Below are 26495 nucleotides of genomic sequence, written 5' to 3'. Positions count from 1 at the left end.
ACTTGTATTTCTTTAGAAATGTATGACAGATTGTGGGAATGAAGTCAAAGGAAGACAAATATAAATCATGTTTCCACTAGAAAGTACCACTGTCGTAGTAGGAGACTAAAACAGTACTTCTCAGAAGTTAAGAGGCAGTTCATTAAATAGTTCTATTTTCATTTCACATTTGCAACTTGCAGAGCTATAGAGTGTATAAGGTTTTGATTTTATCCTTATCATGTTATAAAACATGAGAAAATATTCACCATCCTGTAATAAACATTGGTAAACTGTGCTTTAGAAAAGTCTGCCACATAGATTGGTGAGTAATATTATTTGTATTCCATCTCTTAAAACAGAGTTGTTTTTATCAAGTAACATCCTTTTAAATTTCCTTGTGCTGCCTAACATGTGCCCCTGGTAAAGTAGAAATGCATCTTAGATCACTTAGGAGGAAACAATGTTTCTTCACATTTTCTCATTGAAGCATGTTGAATCATGTGTTGTGCATGTACTTATGTGTTTACATTGCTGGCATTCCAAAACAACATCATGCAACCTGATGGAGTCTGAGTACTGCTGTCATGTCTTCCCCTTGGCCCAGCTGGGGAGCAGCCTTTTCCACAGTGAGGCATAAATACACTCTTGATCCTCAATCATAGAGTTCCTTCTGCTCTGGATCAGAGGACAGCCTTAGCCTTTGCTTAAAGTTAGGGTTTTTTTTTTCCTTTAAAGGTGCTCTTAACCTTCATGCCACATGCTTTTCTTTCTATTAAATGTAAAATAATAGGTTTCAATATCTTTTCAACCCCCTAAATGAAAGCAAGCAGCATCACAGATTCGAATGATTTTGTTTATCATAGTTTCACATAATTTATGTTTTCAGTAGACCAGGAGTCTCCTGGAAGCTATTCTTCTGCTTTCACTGATGTGGGACGATGTACTCCAAGGGAGAGAAGAGGAACTGCAGACAAAGAGGTAGTGAAACAACAATAAATAACACAGCAATACTCATATGGAAAATTGGTAACATATTTGAGACAAGATTTGTCTTGGTTTTAAGACAATATAATGATGGAGATCAAAGGAACAGCATCTTCCTTTTTCATTAAGGAGATTGGTACTTCAAGAAATTGAAATAATATCAGGCTTTGTAAGATAAGCTGTATTCTTCTGTTCATTATTAAATAGACATGGACATAAATTCAGTATTTATTGATCAGCTCTGTCAAAGCTGATTGGAGTGTGTGTTTGGAACACGGAAAAATAACAGATTTGACTGGGGAAAGGCTGTTCAAAAACCCAAAGTATTACACAAAGAAACTACCTTAGTTTCAAAACTGATACAAAACATCTATATTTCACCATTTTTTTGTTTGGAAAACAAACCACTGCTGTTAGTGGATTAGAAAAACCAGTTATCCTAAGAGGAGTCTCTAACATCTGTAGCAGTTGGTGATTGTAATTAGGTACTGATTACTTGCAGTAATGTTTTGGAAGAGGAAGTGAAAGCAGGCATACCACCTTTAAAGTAACACAAAGCACCACTGAAAAGTACATATTGAAAAATAAAGTATATTATTCTGTATCTTAAGAATGCTTATAGATCTAGAACTATAAATGCTCTCCAAATAACGTAAAAGATTACTATATTTTAATTGCTAATATAGAAGATTTTGCTCTGGGCTATATACCTTGATAAATGGTGGTATGGTTAGAACTGAATTCAGAACCATTTATACCCCACTGGTGTGCTTATATTGCTGCAATTTGATTAAAAGTCTGATTTTTTAAAAAAAGATTTCTCATTACAAAATACAGGCTAAAAAAGTTCCATAGCCATATTGTTCTGTAGGAGTTCCATAGTTCCATAGGAGCCATATTGTATGTTTCTTTTAAAGAATCTTGTGACATGGAAAGTCATCTTTCAACTTGAAAATACATAAAATACTTAAATTACAAGCCATTTTTAAGATCACTTTAAAAGGTTTAAAAATGTTAAAGAGGAAAGGCATGTTTTGTACATTTTCAAGTATTTTGTATTTAAACAGCTCCACTGTTCTTTTAATATCGACTTTTTCTGTTATTTGCTTTAATAGTTACAATACCAGCTGTACCAAAATCAGGAAAGACTGAATAGGGCTTAGCTACAGTTGATATGAATCATATGTTGATATGAATATCCCCTCCTGTCTAAAAGACTGTTTTTAATAAGAGCAAGGAACAGAAAAATGCTTTTAAATTTAGGCTATCCTATTTGAAGGAGATCTGTAATGGAAAATTGTATTAGTATGGCAAAATTCAAGTTGACAGGATCCCTATAAACTTCAGGGACTTCTTATTTTAGTGAAGACAGTTCTGTAGGTGTGCTCTGTTTGCTAGTCTTAAAATGACAAGAAGAGAGAGAACCAAGTCAAGAACACCTGGCCTGGAATAAAGGTAAAATTTGAAATTTACAAGTGTCCCTTTTTATTCCTGTCATAAAAAGATGTGCACCTTTACATCATGACAAATAGTATCTCTCAGAAATAGCATAATCAGCTCATTCTAGTCACTAGTACATCCTAGAGAGGCATTTATTAGAATGGGGTGATCTTGTCTGTGCGAGTACTTGCAGAGCAAGACTAAGTCACTTTAACAAATGCCCTCATGTGGTTCTGCCTTTCACTTCCTCTGAAGTATCTGGTGCTGGCTGCTTGTCAGATGCAGACAGTCCTATTGAGCTTACATGCTCTTGGTGACAGAACTTGATAAATGTATGAAAGAAATGTTATCATGTGATTGCCTGTGATAGCAAGAGAGCTGCACAGATGACTCAGATCACCTCCAGTCCTGTGCTTTCTTAAAACTATGAATGTAATTATAGAAATTAAAAATATTCCAACCATTTCCAGCTGTCAGAGGAGATGTAGATATATATATAAATGTAATGCATCATTGCAATTGAAATTAGCCTACAGAAAACAAGTTCACATTAAAGGCATCTAAAATACTACAGAATATTTAGTATGCGTATTTATGTTGCACCTAGAGATCTAGTTGCTTAAAAGTCACATTGACATAGTTAACTTTTTTATTTACTTTGGTACTTCTCTTAAACATCAAGTTGCAAAGCAGTCTGCATTAAAATTTAGCTATTTCTGGTTTTAGAACACTAAGTCCCAAACACCTAACTGCCTTAAAAAAGAAATACATATATTTTATTGCCTATTTCTTCAAGAACCACTGAATAGCTCATCCTTTTCTTTTTGGATCTTGGACATCTTTTAAAAATTGAAACACATTTATCATATAGTAATACTACCTGAATGTATTAATCACTTCACCTGTTTTTCAGAAACTGCCAGCTAGAGCTGTATATGACTTTAAAGCTCAAACTTCTAAGTAAGTACTAGACTTTTGTTCATTCAAGAATTCATAATTCAAGCAAACTCTTTCTACCACTTAAGTGGTGTTCGAGCCAGTTTCAACAGCAAGTGCCATGGACAGGAGGACCCTGCTCGCTGTCACTGCACAAGCAAACTGTGTGAGAAGTTACTTTGTAACAAAATTAAATTATTATATCTCCATTGTGTCTGTTTGAACACATGAACAGCTGTGCATCTTCAGCCTTCTAGAGCACAGGTTGTGAAGGACACACACTGAATGCTCTTTGTTTATTGTGAATTACATTTAGGTGACAGAGGGTAAATTGCTTAAACTACTGTCATAGATAATGAGTTTATCAAAGTCTGTATAATGCTTCAGCCTCTTCCTGTCTGTCTTAACATACACAGGTTTTCTGCAGGATGTGACATGCCACATACCAACAGAAAAAGCAGTGGTCCATAACAAAAGATTGGGAACCATTGATTTAGGATATGAGACAGTCAAAGTAAAATATCACCAATTCATTTCTACCATTTTTCCAATGATTCAAGACATTTAAACAATCTTTAGATACCAAACATTGACACTAGAATTACATTAGCTGTGTCAGGACAAAACTCACAACTGAAATTACCAGAGCAGCACATTAGCTCTTGAAAAACCAAATGGATGATAGAGCAAAGATCTCCCAAGCCAGGATCTGAAAAGATTCTTAATGATGTTAAAAAGTCCCTTTTTTGGTATCCAAACTTTAACAACTCACAGTCTCTGATACTGAGAGATGGTGAGAACATAATCCTGTGTCCTTCATGCTTCTGAATAGCTGTTATGAAAAAGAAAACGTGTAGAGCAGAAGCACACCAAGCTGTTATGCTGCAGAAAGGTAGTGATAAGCCATGAAGACGTGGAATACACTCTGTGGTTTCCATACTGAATTCATAAAGAACACACCAAGTATCCCTCTGTCATAAAAGCAGTACTTAAACAGGTGGTCCAAAAGACATCACAGTTGCATGCACACATCATATTAAGTTCTCTGGTGGTAACTAGCAATGCTTCTTTGGAATCACAATGTAAGACAGGCCTTTGTAACCTATAGATACTGCATGGCATTCATAACTGCAAGTTATTTGATTTTCTATGTTATGATCAACTGATAAATGTACCACAGCTGTGACACTTTTTCTTCAAATGTTTAGTTGTTACATTCTGTTTCAGTTCCAAACTGTAAAATCTCAGGAACCATGCAGCGAGGAGAGTTAAATGTAAAGCTATAAACATCTGATATAAATAAATTTGTTACAGAGAGCTGTCCTTTAAGAAAGGAGATACTGTCTATATCCTCAGGAAAATTGATCAAAACTGGTATGAGGGTGAGCACCATGGAAGAGTTGGAATATTCCCAATTTCTTATGTTGAGGTTTGTTCTTTGTTTTAATTCCTTTAATTAATTTGGGTGATAGGTCCACAAACCACATGAGAATGATGAAAATCATTCTGGTTTTTCTTTTTCCCTAGAAACTTTCTCCCCCAGAAAAAGCACAGCCTGCCAGGCCACCTCCCCCTGCACAGATTGGAGAGATTGGAGAAGCTGTTGCCAAATATAATTTCAGTGCAGACACAAATGTGGAGTTATCACTTAGAAAGGTACAGTTGAGAACTATCTTCCATCAAAATACCACTATAATGTCTCCTGCTACACAGAATCAATATAATACTGTGCTTTGTGCACTCTGCATTCAAGATTTGCAATGCAGAAAGCAATGCCATGGTAGGAAAATCTTAACATAATAGCTTGTTAGCTTGCAGTCTGTCTCAGCTACCTGCAAATACTGTAAATGTGTTTTGCCTTTAATTTGGACTGTGGCAGAGTAGCATATGCAATCATCTGCTAACTGCCCAGCTAAATTTTGAGTTTTCACTTCAATTATCTATTCTTTTTTAAAATTATTATACCTGGCTGTCGCAATTATTGTATTAAGGATTTTAATGCAGAATAAATAGAAAATTACAGAACATAAAAGATACCAAAAACAAGCCTCAGAGATATTTTTGTGAATGTAAATATTTTATTTAATAACAGCTCTTTGTTTATAATGTTCTATTACCTTTCCTATGCATATCTTGTTGGCTATACTGAATTGCACATGAACAAAGTAGTTGTTTAATTTCTGAATTTCTAATATTTTGTTAGACACCAAAATATTAATACTGTAGAGAAACTTTATTATTGCAGATATTAAATACTTACTTGTAAGTAGTGGTTACTTCTCATCCAGTAGGAAGTTGTGCCCCTTACATTTGTTTTTTTTTTGTTTTTTTGTTTTGTTTTTTTTTTATGAATTATAATTCATAGAAGCTTTTCAGTGGTTTGTTTTTCTTTTGAACAAAAAAGTAAGGATAGAGATGTTTGTTGCTGACCTACAGTCTAATCCAGCACTACTGAAAATAATGGGTGTTTTTTTATTCATTTGAATTTGTAAAAGTCAGAGAGGCTTAAAAACCCCAGGAATAGGAACTTAGAAAAATTAGAAGTTGGGGATAATTCAATGTCTTATTTCTTTCTAAAATTAGCTTTTATGCTTATTGTGGTGATTATAATCTTGACAGCCCAGTTTTGGTTTGTTTGGAAAGTTGATTTGCACTGGTTTTCCTTTGTTCCATCTCACTAAAGACAATTGTAGTGAACTCCACACATCAACTACAGAAACAAAATTAAAGAAAATCAAAAGAATGCAAAACTAATAGGCAAGGATTTGTTTCAGAAAGACATGGTGAAAAGAACATCATGTAAACCAAAGAAGGGTGTAGTTCATAAGGTAAAAGGTATGAATACAAAGTTGATGTTTCCCATTTCAATTTCTACTGTCTCTAAGAACAGTGAGATTCTGCCCATTTTACATAGGAAAAACCCTTACTTCTCTCGTATTTTCAGCAGACTCATACTTTTTAGTTTTCTACCTTCATATAGATTTTACTGATAACAAAGCACTTGCATGGATTTCATTCTTGAACTTTTATCACTCTTAAGAAAAAATGGGCATAGCAGTCAATGTATACTATAGTTGGGGCATTAGCTAGTGGTTTGGCCAACAATTAAAACACGTTATGTTCCAAAGAAAAGAGTTAATCTTCCAAGCAAGAGGAGAGGACTACATGAGATTCCCCTCAGATAAAAGAACAACATTTATAGTCCATGCCTAACCTCTCATTTTACTGGGATGGTAGTTTTATACGTGGCTGTTATCAATGGGAGGAAAAATGGGAAAATGGAGATGATGCTCAAGATTGATGGGAAGCAGCACTGTAGGGAAGATACTGTTGTGTGTTAAAATAATAGCTGTTATGTACAAAATTAACTTTCAATGTATGTGCTGATAACTCATTTTCATAATGCATTTCAGGGAGACAGAGTAATTCTTCTTAAGCGAGTTGATCAAAACTGGTATGAAGGTAAAATACCAGGAACCAACAAACAAGGCATCTTCCCTGTCTCCTATGTAGAAGTCATCAAAAAGAATCCATCAAAAGGTGTAGATGACTATCCTGACCCTCCAATACCCCAAAGCTACTCTAGTGACAGAATACATCATTTAAGTTCAACTAAGGTAAGGATTTTCTGATATTAGCTGCCAACCCTAGAGTGGGTTTAGAAGGACATGTAACATTTTGCTAACATTATACATAACTTAGGATTAACTACACAATATTTTCTTTCGTTCACAGATAGAATTGCATTACTATGTTGTTAATAAAAAAATTTTAATAGACAAGTATGTCTCATATTATGCCAGGATTTATGCTCTTTTCTTAATTGGCTATTACATTATCTTTAGTAGAGATTGGTGAAATTTGGGCAGAAAAGTCAAGTCAGCAGAGAAAAATATATTTGGATATCTTAGCAAGAATTTGAGTGTTAAGAGTATTTCTAGCAGACTTCTAATAGTACAATGTGAAGACATTCCCATAACTCAGCTGTCCTAAAAGCCTACAGTTCCATAAGCATGCAGGACACAGCTTGCCAAGACCAGTTCTGTACCTTTTGAAGCAAAGGAGAACAGCCAGTGATTCTGTACCAAAACCTTCCTCCTTTTCCATTCACAGTCTGTGAGGAGGCTAGAATGTTGGTACATTCTTTGGAGTGGTACAAACTTGACAGTATTATTTCATTTAGGAGTGAGATGATTGCCATCACTTTGTCAATGAACTTGAATTCAGACCTTTATGGCTGTATATTTTTTACACCAGATGTATATCGTAGGTTCTGAATTGTTCTCCTTCCTAGTCTAGATAACCACCACAAACCACACCACAGGATGCTGCAGAAAGTTTCCTGTGTTCTGGTTTATCATTCACTTGTGAGGCTTTGCACTCACCTGTGCGGGGAGCATAACATTTTTGGTAGTGATAGAAACTAAGGAAGTTTCTGCATGCAAACTGTGCTTAGAATTAACTTGTTATCAATTACTTTGAACACTCAAGATCGAAACTTTTCTAGATCTTCCTCTTTACCTTTATTGTTTATCTCTTCAGCATGGGCAGTGGGTTTTGTGTGTAATTATAAACTTCTTTATCCTGCTATTAATTCATGTTTCATTTGGGTTTGTCCTCTTTTGTACTTCTGTCTACTTCCATACTTGGTGGTCATCCACATGCTTCAACTTTGAAATAAGTTCCACATTTACCAACTACTTTGGGGTTGCAAAAAGCTACCAAAAGTCATTTATAGGCAACAGTAGCCTCTGAAAATATTTCTTATTACTAAGTATTAGTTGGTTTGGGACAGTTGCTCAAACAGGTCTTGTCTAGTTTTCCAGAATGTGTCACAACAGAGAACTAGATCCTATCTCTTCTATTCCCACAAAACTGCTCAAGTAACATCAGATTCTGTAGCTGCCAACTGAGGTATGCATAAGCTAGGGCTTATTGTTACAGGAATCCAGAGGGTCCTGAAGGCAAGTCATGACTGTGAGGCAGCTCAAGTGCTCCCTAGTCCAGAGATGCCTCTCCCTGTTTTCTATAGAGCAGGCTTCTCTCTAAGGTATCCTGCCAAAGCTCCATAGCTCTTATTGAGCACAGGTGATGCTTCAGAGCGTGTACAACCATATTACAAAAGTATCCTGCCACTATTATTAAGTTAGTTTTTACTAAATTAATTAATGAGGGAAGGAAATTGGTAGAAGCCTTCTTTTTAACACAGGATAGTTCTTCAATAATCAGGTTTAAAAAAAAAAACACCTTCCACTGAGACTCTTAAACACACATCCTTTTTCTGGATTCAGCTGTATTCAGAAATGGCAATACCATGAAGAAGACATGTTGTTCCTGGTTACCTAGAAGAATTTCATCAGTCCTGGAAGTGTTCTAGAGTTTACCACACTTTCTGATACCACTTTCCCTATTCCTTTGGAGATTTTTACCACATATCGCTCCTTGTTGCTAGAACAATTGTACTAAACTTCTCTGGCCTAATGGCAGTAAAATAAAGAAGCAATACAAGTTGTAAGCAAGTTTTGCTCTCTGTGACTTAGCCTGATCCATCTATATCTTTAGATCTAGCACAGCTTATAGCCATGGGAAAGTAAAACTGGTGAAATCTCCTCAGCAGTATTATTGACCTTAAAACCACAGGTTAGGGACCCTTGCTTAAGAGGAATGATGAGGGAAAGAGACTGGATATTTCTGTAACAGCCTAGCTCTGCTTTAGCAATCTGCATTGTATCAGTCTATGCTGTTTACTTTGGTGCAGAAGACTCTGTAACAAAGGTCTAACTATAATATAAAGCTGTTTGCCTCAAGAAAACTCAAGCAGAAGGTAAGTAAACTAACCTCCCTATTCTGCAACATTTTTATAGACTTCTGAAATTATTTTTCTCTTCTACATTAATAAGTGTGTAATAGTCCAGATAACTTAGAGGTGTACATCTAATTATTTTGGATAGTTGTAATGATGAGGTCAAAATATTTTTTGCTCAATTTTAATTTTGAGGATTTATAGTAATAAAAATGCATTTTCAGTATTTACTGAAGCAATGGATATCTACTGATGCTGTGTACGTATGACTCACCAGTCTCTCGTTCTTAGAAAAGGACGTTTCTTTTACCAGAAGGATACTTCAATCAATATTGTGTAACGGTACTCAAAGCATACTCTTGTGTACTGTGCTGTCACTATTTTAAAAGCATTGTTGACTGCCTATGTCCAGTTTGAACTGAATGTACCTTTCACAAATGTTGACTTCATTTTGAACTAATAGGGTTAATTTTGAAAAACAAATTCATTCTGAATTCTCAAATTCATTCATTCTGAGCAGCTGCTCATGCCTTAATAAAAGTATGCAATGTATTAAAGATGTTTCTTAAACACTTAATCAGAAGTACTAAGAAAAAGTAAGAAGTATTAACATTTTAATAATTGGAAATTACCTCGGTTGTTGTACTTAGAAAGAGCTATTTAATGACACCTGAAGTGTACTTCTGAAAATTCTATTCTCAAAATAAGAATAATGATTTGGGAAAATTTCATTAATATTAATTGTATGATTTAATAACCTGTGACAGGCTCACTAACAGAGCACCATAAGTAACATAACTTCAGCAGATCAAATGCAGTTGCCTTCATGAATGTAATGATTCAGATCTATCTTCATGTTTGACATTTATGCCCTAAGCCAGAACCTGATAGTTTCATGTTTCAAATGTCTTTCCTGCTGTTCTGATTCATATAGTAGTGATTTCAGACATCCATGGTCACTGAAATTGTACCCTGTAATCCAGATGATGGCACAGACATTTTTCTTTTCCAGTTTACTCATATCCTAATTCTCTGTCATGCTTATCTATTTCAATTCCCATGTTTTTCTTATTTTTGAAGTTGCCTTCCCAAGCACTGACCCCACTTTCCAGACAACTTCCGTCGTCTTGGTCACACATTCATCAAAAGATTCTCCAGATTGACTGTAGTGACTTTTTCTCAAGGACTGTTGGGTTTCCACCTTCAGGCATGTGCAACTTAAATTCTCCATCAGTTCGAGACAGCTTTCTTTGTGACTTAGAAGAACTCAATTCTTTGGCATTAGCAACCTCCCAAACTGTAGCAATCTCCCCAGGTAACAGCATTCACCATGTTAAGGATGGTCACTTTATGCCAAATACAGAGGTGTTTCTCAGCTCTCCTACAGATCTTCCTCTGTCCTCTCTTGTATCTCCCTCTGTCTCATCTTCAGCCAGCTCATCTCATGATATAGCATATAACCATGTCAGCAACAATACCAAGTCAGGAAAAGATAAAGACATAGAAAGCATAATTGACCCTTTAGTTATTGAAGAACCTAGAGATTTGTCAGATACTGCAAGAGAAGGTGAACGTGGTGCTATGCGTAACATCCCTTTGCCATATGAAGAAGGTTCCTTGTCCAGTGTGCTAGCTGCAAGTGCTGAAAATGAAGAGGAAATCTGTACTGCAGACCTGTCACTTAATAGAGAGGATCAGTCAGAACCTCAAGAATCAGATTTCTCTGGAGAAGCACAAGACACAACAGAAGAACTGACTAGACTGTATATAGAGGAGGATCTGGTACATGACAGTTTAGAATTCCCAATAGCAAGTGGAGAAGATTCTATGGATTGTTATGAAGGATATACTTCACCAAATATCTTTAAGGTATTTTAATTTCTGACAACCCTGACTTCTGTGTTCAGATAACTTAGTATAATTATTCTCTGCCTTGTAGCTACATGTTTGTATTGTGCACAGGCACACTTTTATATAATTGCATTTGATAAAATTGAGCTCTGAGCAAGCTGGTTTAAGAAGAACGGTGTCCCTGCCCATGGTAGGGAGGTCGGAACTAGATGATCTTTAAGATCCTTTCCCACCCAAACCGTTCTATGATTCCATGATTAAAAATTGTCAGTGTTAGAGGACAGTCCCTTCTCAGAAGCAGGCATATGCACCATAGTAAATTCTGTGATCTATCAATTGTGCTGGTCCTTTCCCTCCTGCCCTTGTTGTTTGCCGAGGAGCGTCTGATGTGAAAAGCAGGGAATCATTTGCCTCACTAACCCATTGCATGCTGCCCCTTTTGAGAGAGAGGCCCCAGCAAGCAAATGCTGTCAACAGCCTCCAGAGGGAGGGACATGTGCCTGCTGCAGAGACTCTGCGGTTTGTGCTTGGCATGTGTCAGCTCACCAGCTGATGTATTTATAGCAGGCTCTGTTACAAGGATCTGACTAACAGTAACAGATCAGATTATGTTTGGCAGTTACACAAATGCTTCCTCCCAAAGCCCTCCCCGTTCCTCTTTGGGACCATACATCACTGAACTATCCCAAGCGTGTGCTGGCCATTAAATGCCACAATGTAACTATACAGTTTATGTGGTTTCCAGGCATAGCTCTTTTTTCTGTTCAGCACTTACTTCAACAGACTATTCAGGCAGTTGCTTTCACTGACAGCATGCATGTCAGGTGCTTAGGACAATATGTTTTAGGCCAAATGTTAAACTATTTAATTACATTTTGCCCTTTAATTACATTCTACCCTTAAATGACCTGAAAAACACAGAAGAAAAACTTAAGAATAGAGGTGAAATCCATGGCCACAAATGGCAACTTTTTTATGCTTTCTGAGGCAAGAAATGTCTTCCAGAAAAGCAGATGACTAATAATAAGATTAGCATGAGATTTGTGATTGTTCGGGTTAGTTACATGTCCCCTTACTGAGCATTTGACATCCTTCAGCTGATTTTGGAACACAGTTTTATAGCAGAGCTACTTCTCATATTTCTTAAACATTTAAGCCAGCTCTGCTCTCTGCTGGAACATCAGGAGACTGATCCTCTTTTCCATCTTTCCACTAATCTTCCATTTCTCCCTGCCAAGGCACCTACTTCCCACTCCGTTCCTACAGTATCCCTGTCTACTGCTTCCCTCTCAGCTCCTCTCCTCTCTAAACCCTTACATCAGCAGGAGAAAGACTCACTACAGTTAAAGGTAACTGCACCTCTTGAATATGGATTGTTGCAAACCTTCGTGTCTATTAAATAACTGCAAGGCTAACACCGAGTTTGATCTTCTCAGATGTACGGCTTTCTCTACTAATATTAAATAACATAAGAAATGGAGGATTTATAGGCCTTTCTCAAGTGAAACACAAGGTAAAACTATAACCATTGTAATACAATTAAATAGTTTAAGGAGATACCAATGATAGGAAAGCAGAAAGCCTTTACTCAATTTCAGGTTCATACCAGGACAGCAATGTAACTGAGTTAATTGAATGAAACAGAACTATATCCAAGAATGCAGAAACTAGACAACATTTGTGTTTCTGTTTTCAATTTCAATCCAAAGCCTTGGAGAAATGTCATAAATTTCACAGGAAAGCACCACTGCTGAGGGTCATGTTCTAAATACCAATTCTGTTAGTCAAGGACTGGACAAAGATTATTCCCTCTTCAGGACTACAGTTCGTGTCAGCATTGAAGCTCGGTGGCAGAAAAATGAAAACTTGCTCTAGAAAGACAAAGCCTATTTGCAGGGCTGAGTTCCAGAAGATGTGTCTGCTCATGAAAAGGATAAAAAGTAATGTAAAGAGAAACTATCCTAGAAAAGTTATCATTGCATCATTACATCTATGTCATAAATTCTCTCCTTATTCTTTTTTTCTTTTTTTTGAGATATACCCCATTTTACAATGTGCATTCACAGAAAACACAAACATAATGGACTTAAAGAAGTCTTAAGATCAACAAATCTATTGTTTTTTTTCTGAAGCAGGGAAGAGACATAAGGCTTCTTTCCAGGGCATGAATCTGTCATGAGCTTAGATTTGTTCCACCTCAGAGAAGGGGTAAAATAGAGTACTGCACTTGTTTCTGCAGCTTTAATAATGTAGCAGTTGGTAGAGTGCTTTTGGCGCTTTTGCTTAGCCTAACCAGAAAAATTAAAAACATTCCTTATCTTCACTGAAATTCTTTTTAGGTGACCTGAATATTCTTTGCCCTTATTTGAGCAAGGTGTGTTAATCTGAGCTGAAAATAAATAGAAGGAATATATGTTATTGAAACTGTATACTGGTACTTCAGTAACAATTTTTTTAATTTAAAAATACATATGTATACACACACACACATATATATATACATATATATTTGCTATGTGGCTTAAAACCAAATGGAATACAAGGAGCTATGGGTGGGAAGTGTCACTTCACATTTTGTTGGTGGGAGGGATGTGTCCTCCAAAAAAAGAAGTCTGAAGACAAATCCTAAGGAAAAATGCTGACATTTTTCTGCCTCCTTGGCCTCTCTTGGTATCTTTTTCTACTGTTCTTATTCACCCCTCTCCTAAGAGGCGGCTGGTTTTGGTTTTGGTGGGTTTTTTTTGTTTGTTTTTTTGTTTTTGTTTTTTTTTGTTTAGTCACATTCTACTGACAATCACAAATACCTAAGAAAATATTTCCAATATAGCACTCTGGTCTCCTCACATTCCCCCCAGCTCACCCCGGCCCATGAGATTTCACATGGACTGCACACACACCCCTTAATAACTGAATTCTGACAAACGTGAAGCTGATTTGTAGTGATGCTAACAAAATGAGGATACTTTCATAAGTACTTTCCACCAAGTATTTACTTGCTTTCTAAATGCAAATCCAGGGGGTGTAATTTTTTACATCCGCCCTTGGTATTTCTAAGGAATTACATTCGCCATTGGTATTTCTAAGGTAGCATTTCTGCTCTGTGTTGTTGAGCTACTTCAGGGGGTACACATGCAATAACTGTTCCAACTGCATATACTATACATGATTAATTTTCTAATTGTAACATGTAAGGGTGTGTACCAGAGCAGGAAGCCCCTGGGAAAAAAAGATACAGTGGTAGCAATGAAAATACTGTATACTAATAGTACCCCTCCTACCTGTAACAGTTGCTTTTTGTTACCAGGAAAAGCATGTCTGACTTGCATGTACGAATGAAGCAACAGAAATCCCATGGTGCTTCATTCTTAAACTCTCGCTTGACAAAGTTTTTGTGGTTCTTCTAGGCTAATTTAAAGAGGGAGCTATTTGTTATGGGTAAACCTCCTCGTAGCCCAGTGATGACTAAGAGATCCTGCAGCTCACCTGTCAGAGGTCACAGCTATTCACACAGGGTATGGTACTGGGTGCCCAGTGTGCAATAACAGCTTTTCCATGGACAAGGAGCTGTGTCTAGTCTTTCAGTATTTTGCTTTTACCCAAGTGTCTCAATACTATCAGTATGCTGTTTTCTTCCTGTTGTGCTTCTGTGCTATGACTGAGTAAAGGCAACAGGTCTGTGTGTGCCTGAACTTTTTATGTAAATCCACTAGTGTATTGTATCTCTGCAGTACTGCATGGTATTTCCAGTGCTAAAAGGTGTTTATATTTGGTTCTTTATAGCTAGTCTAGTTCTATTAAAATTACTCCTCTCTTTCAAAGCATTTTTAGTTTATTAAAATTACAGCTTCTAAGAGTCAAAATTTATTCTCTATTGCATGTATACAGACTGAATTTTTTGTTTTGAATCCATGTCCTTCTTTTCAAAATGTTTTGCTCCTGCTAAATTTCTTTTCACTCAATACTGTCCTCTTCATCCAATCATTCCAGATTTTAATACTTTCTAACCTTTCACTTCTTATCTGTAACATAACCATAACACAACTCTAATATTTTCACCTAGCCAGAAAGTCAGGTTGTTTTGCATGGATTTTGCTCAAAAAGGTAATCTACATTATGAAAAAAGGAAAAAAAAACCCAAAAACACAAAAAGTCAAACACAAAAACGCCACCCTCAACCTAAACAATATGAGAATGAGAATTTGTGGTTTATGCTTTACTTTCAGTTCAGGATTTATTTATCCTTTGCATTGGTTTCTTAACATTTAGGTCTTAAAACTGGTAATGGGATTACTTGCTTCCTATGCTGTTTATGCTGATTTTAGGTTATCATCTTTCTGGTGTCTCCCTTTTAAAATTTGAATCCTAGTTTAAGTTATGCAGGTTTGTGTAACTTCCAAAGTCTTAGCTTTTTGGCAGGCCTCTGTTTGCTTCCAGGTATTGAGGGGACAGTGCTTTCTTCACTAATGAAGAAAGACAGTTCAATCCTAGGAAGGCCAGGATTCTTGTAGCAGCAGACAAACACCATCTAACAGAAAGGCCAACTAGGAATGAGAGCTGTAAAAAAGGGATTAAGTCCTATTTCAATTTTGCACATTACTCCAAATAAATGACATGTAGCCAATATATTAAGAGGAGTGTACTGATCAATGTGTAGTGTGTTTATTACTTTAATTCCAAAAGTACAAGAGCACATATCATGCATACTCAGGACTCTACAGAACTTTTATATAGAAGTGAAATATCAATCATGCATGAAAATCAGGCATACAACTGGGACCATTGACTTGATTGCACACTCCTTAATGTTTTTGGGATTAGGTCCTGCAATATTTCCCAGGAAACAGGACAATCTGTTAAACTGAGGTGCAGTTGAAAACTAGGAATCTTTGTTAACAGTCCTTTGTCTAGCCAGTGCAGCTGTATGTGGAAATGAGAGCTTAGGGAAAGAAAACAGGGAGACAGCTTCTGGATGTCTGCTGGGGTATTACTGTGGAATGCCTCCAAATAGAGAGCAAGCACCAAGGTCCCCCTGCTCAGACATACCACCAATCACTTCACCCTATTTCTCCGCGACTGTTTGCTCTGCAGCAATAACATAGAGTTAAATCATGAGTCACGTTGACTCTTATCTATTTCTACAGTGGTTAATTAGCAATTAACCTTTTATGAAGCATATGCAGAAAAAGAAGATAATACTAACCTACCCAGTTTCTTCCTGGCTTGGTATTATGTTCAAAGCATCAAATCATTTGTAGCATTGTTTAGGACTTTTACTTCCATTGTTTATAGGAGAAGTCCTTAACCTCAGCTGAGTTCTTTCACATCTCTATGTTTGGCATTCAGCTCAGTTACAGACCTGATGAAAGATTAGCAGCAAATCAGGGCTAAGATTCCAGATTCCAGTCTAAATACAAAGAATTCTGACTATTCTCCTCCTGCTAGACAAGCCAGCCATTGAAGGAGGTTTACTGAGAACTGTTTGATTTGTAATCTTTACTGTTTATTCTTCAATAAAAATTATCCATTTTTCTTATACACTGGCAGAGCAAAGTAAGGGAGACAAGACAGTAAAGAATATGAACTTTTTTTTTTTTTTTACTTTGAAAATATGTTTCTGACCTAGCATTCAATAGTATGAATTAAAAAAATATATAAAAAATTTTAAAAAAATTTAAAAAGTAATCTACCTGCCTGCAAATTTAGGCACCTTTGTTTCTGACCTAGCATTCAATAGTATGAATTAAAAAAAAAAATATAAAAAAATTTTAAAAAATTTAAAAAGTAATCTACCTGCCTGCAAATTTAGGCACCTTTTAAAAGTTATACTCTATAGACTGTAAAGTACAGATTGTTCACAATATTTTCTGCATGTATTCATAGAAACTGCTGAAAAGAAATTTAACTAATTTCATCTGGAGATGCTGAGAGGGAAAAGAGGGAAAAGAAACCTAACTACATCCTCTGTTTTTCTGTTCAATTTTTGCCATCAGCCTGGGGATTCTTTACAGCTGCCTTCTCTCTTGGAAGACTGTATCATCTTCAAGAGTGACTGAAATAGTCAAACTAAGAGAGAATCATGGGGCAGTAAGACAAATTCCATGGCTTAAAGATCAGGTTGCAGTTTACTCAATTCATGAAAGTGCTATAAGCAGTGTTTGATATCCACATTCCCAAAACAGATATGGTTCCCAGACTTGTCTCTACAGAGTGACCAGAGGGCATCCTCAGTCAACAGAGAATACAATCCCTGCTCATATCAAGAGCTTTTCCAAGCAGCTGCTCCTGCACTTTTCTGGCCCCAGCCAGATTCTAATCAGTATAAGTCAATGACTTTCTAATCAGGATATGGTTTCTGTAGAAAGTTAGTATTTTTCATTTCCATGCATCCAGATGTATTGAATATTATTGCTCAGTAATGCTCCATGAAGAAGGAACATAGTTCCTTTCAAAAAGCTTTGCACTGGAAATACAGACTATTTTTTTCTTTTGAAGTGTTAATTGTTACAGTCACACAATTAAATGTATTCTTTCAAAATTGTTTTCTGTTCTTTGCCTCCCAACAGCCCGCATGGCTTGAGATGAAACAGAATTAGTTAAAGCATAGCATGTTATGCCTGCCAAGTTAGTACTCTCTGTGTGTAATGTAAATTGGTATGTTGTTCGTCTGTGAATATTCTAGATTCTGCCATTATGTAGAGGAATTTAATTTCTGCTTATCTAAAAATGTATTTCACCCAAAAAATGTATGATGCTCATCAGTTGCATCTGATTTTTCTAATGTTATTTCTGTTTCACAGTAAAGAGGCAGCAGGGTTCTATTCCAGCTTTGTACTATGCTATAAATAGAATGGACTGTTGATAAAGTTCAGAGTTTTGTTTCATTTTTATTATGACCTCCAAAAATCAGATCTTTAAACATGCCAAAATTCAGTTGTTTGTCATGTCTCTTAAGGATTTCTTGTGAGTTGGAAGGGGGGCAGAATGGGCCATGGTTTTACACAAGGTAGAATATGGACTCTTGAGCAACTATGTGTTACACCCCTATTCAACTATTTGGACTTTAAACTGCAAATCTTTATTACATTTCAAATCATTTCATTTCAGCCACAGCGCCCTGTGCTTTCTCATGAAAATATACACAGTGGGGGGGAACCGTAAGTATAATTCTTGTCTACTAAACCAAAACCTAACATTTAACTAACAGCCAGCACGTCATCAGATAATTTTTCAACTGGCCAAGTACAGTTATGAAGAGATTTCACAGATTTATAGATAACTGCATGATGTAGGAAGATAGTCAAGAAAGTCCCAGAGGGAAAAGCCTTATTTGTTTAATTTTACATTCAGTGCAGCCAGACATGGCAACTTAACAGTTCTCCATTGTCTGTACTTACAGAAGAGATTTGACTTTTTTATTCTCTCCAATTTTACATCTCAGCAAAATGACAATTACAGATTCAACACTGATTCAACTGGTCTGTTTTACTGACTTGATACAATTATTCAGAAACAGTTCTGGATGTGAATAGAGAGAAAAAAAAGTAACTTGATAATGTTGATCACAGGAACACAGGCTCACACTTTTTGGTGTGATTTACAAGTGCAATTCAAATATAAGATACAAGAAAAGCTTTTCTCAAAACTGGAGAAGAACCTGGAACTCAAGTCTTTTTTTAAATGCTTGGGATATTTCATTACTGACAGTTAAAATGCAAGTTCAGTGCAAGATTGTCTTGAGATCCCCCCCAGCCTTGCACTCGGGTCCTACTTCAGTGATCACTGAAACCAGCAGCCATTCTTCCTTTAGCATCAGAGCACTTCCACACAAGCCCTATTAGATAATTTTTCATAAAATGTACCTAAGGTTTATTGTCTAAAAATATTTTTAAGTTTTCCTTAGTCATTTGAAGACGAAAAAGAGGGACAAAAAGTTACCAGATACATATACTACTAATACATAATTAGATTTGGATATTCAGTCTCACTAAAATCACAACTCCCTGTTGGTATAGTTGAGCATACTGAAGCACCTAACTCAGTTTTCAAAGCAGTAATTTTCCAATTCCTTTTGTTCAATATATTATAAGTAGTTCACTTATATAGTTGACTAAACATATTGATTCCTAAAATTTAAAAAAATGAATTAAATTTATATTTAAATTTATATATAAATTCTCTTGAATATGTTTTCTGTCACTATTGTAAATGCTAGTAGAGTTTTCATACTTACAAAAGTCTTAGCATAGAGAGAATGAAATTACTACAAAAGTGTTTTTTAGATGGATTATCTAGAAATTACTAAAATTCAATCTCTAAAGTACAAAGAGAGCTCATTGGTAAGTTCTTGTTACTGTACTTGAGTAAGTAGTTGGCTTGAATCCTATTCATGACCTATTGAATCTACAAATCTTGTCCCCTTGGAAGCTGCATTTAATGATTTTTGGAATATCACCATAGCTCTGCTTTCCTGGAATGATGATAAGCATAACAGCAAACATTATTGCCACTTAGTTTTTTGCACAAACTGTTCTTACTCCTGCCACACAAATTACCAAAGGTAATTGCTTAAACAACCAGTCTCTTTCCAATTTGTTAGAGTAATTAAAATATAAAAAGAGAGTTTGGGGGCTTGGGAAGATGACTGCCAGTGACAAGAAATTAAGGTGGTTTTCTTTTTTTTCTTGGAACATTTTCTTCTTTTCTAACCTCTGAACAAGCAATGTGAAAAATGAGTGTGGTTTATTTAAGATGACCATCATGAAACTAAACCTAGCACTAGTCTGTATAGAGGATTTTCAAATTGGGCTTTCAGGAACTGGAGTTTTTTACTAAACATCTTATTTAAGCCATGAAAACTTAGCCAGAATGATAGATACATCAATGAGCAAGCTGTCTTGTTTGTACTGGGGAAAGTGTAATGATGGTATTAAGGTTTAAAACTCAGTGAACTGTTCTAAGATAAAAGAATGGATACAATTATGTTTTGCTTCAGTAATCTGAAATTAAAACTATATCCCTTTCCCAATTTCTGCAGTTATACCCTGCTTCTTTTTAGACAGTCAGGCTAAAAGGCACAGTTGCTTAGGAAAAAAGGCCAATTCTGTCTCTGCAGGACTCACAGGCTTGTACAACAATCTTCCTGTGGGCTGTCAGCCCAAGAACCTTCAATTCCCCCGAGTGAGAGTTTATTCTTTCAATTCAAAAAACTTTAATTAAAAAGGAATTTTAATTGGCAAAAGCTGGAAAGGAATGAAATACAAAGCATTTAGTAATTGCACACCTCTTGCCATTTATCCACCTTACATCCTGCAATTTGCAGCCCTGGCCGGGTGTAGAAGCACAGCTCAGGGACTGAATATTGAGTTTCCATCCCTATGTCCACTGATTCAATCCAGGCCTCTCCTTCACTCTCATAGATGGCTGATCTGTGTAGCACTGAAGAGCCAGGGAGCTCCCCCAGCCACAGTGACAGTGTGTGAGAGCTGCTGTCCTGGGAACCCTCGCTTGTGCTGCTGCTGGCTTCCCAGAGCTTAAAGGCAGAACCACAGTGCTGACCACGGAAGGTTACAGGGCTAGCACATCTAGACTCTCCTTTAGAAGTCCTTTCTTTGGTTACTGAACTATAAAATAACACTAAAATGTTTTTTAAAAAATGTTTTTGAAACAACTGGTTGAGGAGCCATCAGGCTTGCTGTTAAACCCAGTCTTCAGTGTCTCATGAGCTGCCTTTCTAATGAAGGTTTTATTTATTATAAGTTCCTAACCCTCAAGTCCACCAGGCAAAAAAAAGTCAATTTCCCCTCTGTTTGCAAGAAGTGTTTCTTCTTAATGTTTAAACCAGCTCCTTTACTTGAGCAAAAGTGCAAGGAACTCTTACATCTTTTTTAAATGCCTCATTTGTCCTATTTAAGGTTTCAGGCTCTATATAACTATACTCCTAGGAATGAAGATGAATTGGAGCTCAGAGAGGGAGATGTCATTGATGTGATGGAAAAATGTGATGATGGATGGTTTGTGGGTATGTTTTGATTTGGTTGCTTTCTTCTTTTTTTCCCCCCCTGACCTGTGCTGCCCTCTTCGTGTAGCGTCTTTTAAACCACTTGACTTTTGGCTTTTAGTGTAATAAACCTGAACCTGGCTTTATCAGGAGAAATCCCAACCAAAATCCACTGAAATTAGCAGGTGATTTTGCACTTTTGTCTTTTAAAATTGATGCCAAATTGACACACGGCTCCAGACTGTTGTACAGCATTGCTGTCAATTGTGACACAGAATGGACTATGTATTACTTCTCTCTTTATAAAGGCCAGGTAACTTAAAACCTTCTCACAGGAATACACCCACAGCATTGATCACTTGTGAAACCCAAGTATTACTAAACAAGCAACAATTTCATAACCAGGTGTAGATATGGTGGCTTAATCGTTTCATAAACCGTCATGCACACAGCAGCTAACTTAATCATCTGACAAGTTCTTAATATTTTAAAAATTCACATTATTTAAATAGACTTATGTTGTTGAAATTAAATTATTTCTATGTACCAAGAATTCTAGCACAGCTTTTAATCAGGCGTAACAATTTAATCAAATATGCCTCTTCATTTGCATTTTGCTTCCTGTGTTACATTTTGTTAAACCTCACAAATAAAATTATATAGTATAAGAAAGTCTAGTTCATTCTGTTTGTGCAATATTAAACATAAAAAATTTTAAAGCCATGCTTACATAATGATTTTCTGTTGTTATTCCCATCTTTCATCTATTGCTTCTAATTTCAGGAACCTCAAGAAGAACCAAATTCTTTGGTACTTTCCCTGGAAACTATGTCAAGAGGCTGTGAAATTTTTTTTCAACTTATTTATGCTGCATCTCTGCAACACATCTGCATAAAGCTGCTAGAAAACATGCTACGCTGGCCTTCTGTTTTCTTGCTTGCAGTCTCAAATAGAGGCCATCTAGTTCATCCTCATCCCATCCCACCCGCCAAACGTTCCAGCAGTATTACAGCAACGACCACAGAGTGAATAACTAAGCTTTTCTGAGACAAAAGAAATCATTTCAACATTTAAATACTCCCTGCTTTAAAGTCTTTTCATGTGAAACACAGTAAGAAAAGCCTGATGACAGGTACACAAATGAGTTGCCATGGGGGGTAGGGGGGAAGGGAGAAAAAATGAATCTTGGTTTGAACATTTGTGGTACTACCATGAAGTCTGGTGGGATTTTTTCAGCATGCATGTAATACAGAGGAAAGTTGCTGTTTACTATTTTTTAAAAAATTAATTTTACACATTCTTATTAGCTTGGCAGCATTTGTTGCTTCCACATTGCTGTGTCACGGGTTTGCCTATTGTACTGGTTTACAATGTATGACAAACTATAATATAGATTTTTTGCCTGCACTTGTATGCTGTAACAAATGCACAGTGATTGTAAAATTCAAGCAAGCAAAGTGAAAAATGGAAGAACTGCAAGTGTTCTGAACGGGTGCAATGGTATTGGCTAAATCTTTTTTCTTTTTTTCCCTAATGAAAAACTGTAGTGAACCTGTAGTGTTTTCTGTTAAAAAGTAAGAAGTGCAAAAGGCACATAGACTTGGGAAAGAGGATTTAAGGAAGAGCAAGACAGTGCTGTAAGCATAGACAATAATAACCTGCTGTTGATGTCTGATATTAAATGGTTGTAATCAAAATGTTGTAATAGTAAGCAACATGAAGTGTAAGAGGTTAGTGTCTTTACTTATCAGGAAATTAAAGAAGCAGGAAGGTAAACAGTGTTAGTGCAAAGGATTGTTGGATTTTGGTTTTTTTCTTTCCTAACATAGCCACCTGAAAAATATTCACAAGCATCATGTACTGATTTATTTAACTATATATGTGTATGTATGTTAATGAAACCCAAGTTACACATTCTTTTTAGTAATTTAGACAGGAAAAAATGTCACAAGTATTAAAACGGATATATTTTAGAGGTGTTGGGTTTTGGTTTTTTGTCTGAATGAACAAGTGTTTGAAAACAAACATTTTCCATAAGCAAAGGTAAGCATAAATAGCAAATGAAATTAAGGCACAGTATAATAATGACTATGACTTTATAAAAATAAAATTTGGATTTGGTTTCTTTGGCACCTTATAGATGGCAAAAGCTTCTGCTGCATTTTTCATGGGTAAAGGATCAAAATTATCAAAATGTATGTAGTCTCTGTAGCATTTTGTACATAATCTTGTTTTTTTGTACAGAGCCATTTGGTTGTTGATTTTTAAAAAATTAAGTTTCTTATTTGCCCTCTTCACCTACAGAACATTTCAATGCATTTTTCTTTTCTTTCTCTGTTTACCATAAGCACATCTGGATAGTGCAATTCTGTAAGATAGCCTTTTATGCAAAATTTTATTAATTAAAATATGGTTTACCAGCCAAATCTAAATGTACATATGTCTTTATTACTGAGAAAGGTCATTAAGGCAAAGGTAAAGAAACATCTTTGTGCAGCATACCTTTATTATTGCAGATTTCATGGCAAAAGCTTTATATTCAAAGGCTTTCAATTTTAAACTAGATCTGCATGCAGCTTTGCTGTGAGATTAATACTATCTTTGATGCCATTTATGATTGAGGACTTAAATATCTGTTGCCTGTGATATTTAAAAAGTACTGTTTCTACTCTGTATCTGATTTTAGAAAAATGCAGGTTTTTCATACCTGGGTTTCAGGTAATTGACTTTGAATTCCTACAAGCAAAAGGTCTCTGTGGTTTTTTTTTTCCTTGAATAGACTTCTAATAAATTTTGCTTGGAGTACAAAACTGTTTCCCCTATCATTTCTCCAAATACAAGTAACTTATCACTTAAGTATTGCGAAGTGCTTAACTCTTCAAGCTTATATGCAAATATCAGTACACCTTGTACTCACACACACACCCCCCATCAAGCCTACACCAGTTATATATGTGCCACTAGCATTGCCTACACAGCTCTCACTGTCCACTTCTCTGTCATCCCTGAAACACTTGAATGCAAAAGCAACATTATGGACTTTCTGCTTAGAATGTGCCAATTTGAGATGATTTTTCTCTTGCCAGAACCACCCTTCACACAGAAACACAAAGGTAAAACACACAATGTAAACCCTTTTTACATGCCAGAAGTTCCTACATCCTAATCCTTCAACAAAAGCAAAACAAGAACTCCCATGGTAAATGATGGCATAGGAATGAGAATTGAGGAAAACACTGGTTTTTGGGGAACATTTTACACTTGGGACATCTCTGCCTGGCAAAGAACAACTATCCAAAAAAACTTGCAACAAGAAGCAAAGCAGGTTCTAGGTTTTGGGTGGGGGGTTGTGTTTGGTTTTTTTGTTGAAATTTTTTTTCACTGCCTGGTTGCACAGATACTGCTGGAGCCTCAGAGTAGCTCTTTAGTCCTTCTTCACCATGTCATGCTGGCCATTCCTGCCAGGCTGCTTCTTCCCAAATGCTGTGCATGGTGTACTTCTACCACTAAAGAATCCAGTACAACGGTAACCTGCATTTGCACAGGAATAATCCATTTCCTCAAGTCTGATGTATGCTGTTTCATCTTCACAATTGCTGGGTTGGAAAATGCAAGCCCACCAACATCTCTAAATAAATAATAAATATGTAGCTGTCTACAGGAAGTTTAAGACCAAGGACTGCTGTTAAAACTCCAGCAGAAACTCCTGTGTCAGTATAACTGTCAGTGCTGGGAGTGTTTTCAGCTGGGACAAGGCCTCATTTAGTCAGTATGACTGAAGGGACCATTCTCTTCCTCTGCTAATTTAGCTTAAACCCACCACATGCATCTCTTCTCACAGCCCAATAACCAAATGCTGGCACATGCAGTGTAACATGGTGTGGTTTGCCCTTTCTGCTTGCTGGGTGACCCAGCGTGGGATTCAGGACATCACTGAAGTCCTGCTGTATGCCAGGTACCTGTGAGAGCTGTCAGAAACAGGCATTGTTGTGCTTTAATAGTCTTCTATAAAAACTAGCCTAATGACATCAGCTGGTTAGTATAGTCTGACTAATATAAAGAAATTCTGGATAGTTAAAGGTCTGAGTGGTTAAGGGGGGAAATAGAATCCTCTGCTAACTGTAAAGTGAATGAAAAAGGGGAAAATATTTGCCATTGTAATGAGACTAGCAAGCCATTGACACTTCAGGAGAAGACTGTAGTTCTTAATGTTTTCATCAAAAAGCAGACAACTATTTAAGTATATCCAGTTAAACCAAACATACTCAATTCTGTTAAGTCTGCTGAAATCCCAACTACACTTCTGAAGGAACAAACAAAGCATTTTTTGAGTTTCCTTGGATAGGCCCCTATAAAACCAAGAAGGCCACCCCACACAAGTAGGTGGTGTTTCATCGAAAAAGCCAGAGAGCAAGAGAGGTCTGGGGAATTAGAGGCCAGCCACTTAATATCTAGGAAAAGATGAGAACAGATCAATTAAAAGCTTCAGATATTCACTGATTTTTCTGGAAAATTATGTATCAAACCAAATTATTTTTCTCTTGTCGGCATATGTAGCATGCTTCATGATTTCTGTTAAGATTTGCTTTTAATGCTATGAGTTGGCAGCTGGATTTGCAGACTAAGAAAAGTCAGTGCCAGTGCAATAAAATCAAGTCTGTTGCAGAGTTGCACTACCTTACAGACAAACAGGTAATATAACAACAGCATCCCGAAAAACCAGTTGATCTCAGTCCCTACCCTGCAGAGAAAGTAGTTGCTGCTGAGGCAAAAGCTTCCTAAAACAAGACAGCCCCTAACATATCAACAAGCCAGGGAGACTAATGCATGAGCAGTTCAGGGTAGTGATCTATATCCCAAACTAAGCAAAGGGTCACCCTAGCAGCTCTCACATTCTGTCACCCGTGCCAAAGCAAAGCATGGTGTCATTCTGCGATGCCTGGCATTTACTAGTTGCCTTTTAAATGCTGATATACAGAACCCGGACAGGAACACGAGGTGCTTCCTGTGCATTTGAAAAAACAGTGCATGAGCCCATGGGAAGCTGGAAACATGAAGTCAGTAGCTCTAGAAAGACCTTAGGTCATTGCTAAGTATAGTCCCTCACAGCATTTATAGTTACAGGGTGAAACCCTGCCTTTGCTCCAGTTAACAGCAAGCTCCTTTCAAGTCAACAGATCCCACAGTATTGGTAGTAATTTTTGTGTTAATGTGAAACTAAAATTGCATAAGAAAGAAGCACTAGAACAACTGAACGTCCAGATTGGGTTGGTTTTATTATATTGGAAAGTGTGAGTGCACACAGAGACCAGAGTCCACTTCTTTAACTGTTCCCCCAACAGAGCAGAGCAGATAGTTGCCTTTTTTAGTACTTAACTGACACGTTAGCTTAAAAAAATTCTTTTATCCATTGTTACAACCAGCAAATACCAATCAGACCAACACCTAAATCCATCCATTTTACACAGCAGGGAACTGCCAGATCAACACATTGGAAATCAG

At 36.5% G+C, this 26495-nt stretch overlaps 1 protein-coding gene across 13 annotated transcripts in view; it reads left to right on the top strand.

Moving 5' to 3' along the window:
• The window catches only part of SORBS2 (sorbin and SH3 domain containing 2), a 144881-nt gene extending 121079 nt beyond the window's left edge, over positions 1 to 23802 (top strand). For all 13 annotated transcript variants that reach the window (XM_041479779.1, XM_041479792.1, XM_041479784.1 and 10 more), the window contains 8 exons: positions 872 to 960; positions 3320 to 3366; positions 4657 to 4771; positions 4870 to 4998; positions 6756 to 6959; positions 18101 to 18150; positions 20908 to 21014; positions 21777 to 23802. In XM_041479779.1, the coding sequence (XP_041335713.1) occupies positions 872 to 960; positions 3320 to 3366; positions 4657 to 4771; positions 4870 to 4998; positions 6756 to 6959; positions 18101 to 18150; positions 20908 to 21014; positions 21777 to 21838 (803 nt within the window). In that variant the 3' untranslated portion in view covers positions 21839 to 23802. The remainder of the gene's footprint in view (positions 1 to 871; positions 961 to 3319; positions 3367 to 4656; positions 4772 to 4869; positions 4999 to 6755; positions 6960 to 18100; positions 18151 to 20907; positions 21015 to 21776) is intronic.
• Positions 23803 to 26495: the final 2693 nt, after the last annotated feature.

Source organism: Pyrgilauda ruficollis, unplaced genomic scaffold (assembly GCF_017590135.1).
Source record: "Pyrgilauda ruficollis isolate IOZ18807 unplaced genomic scaffold, ASM1759013v1 scaffold5, whole genome shotgun sequence".
Lineage (NCBI taxonomy): Eukaryota > Metazoa > Chordata > Aves > Passeriformes > Passeridae > Pyrgilauda > Pyrgilauda ruficollis.
The sequence above is the reverse complement of the archived record's forward strand: the minus strand, read 5'-3'. Positions and strand labels throughout refer to the sequence as shown.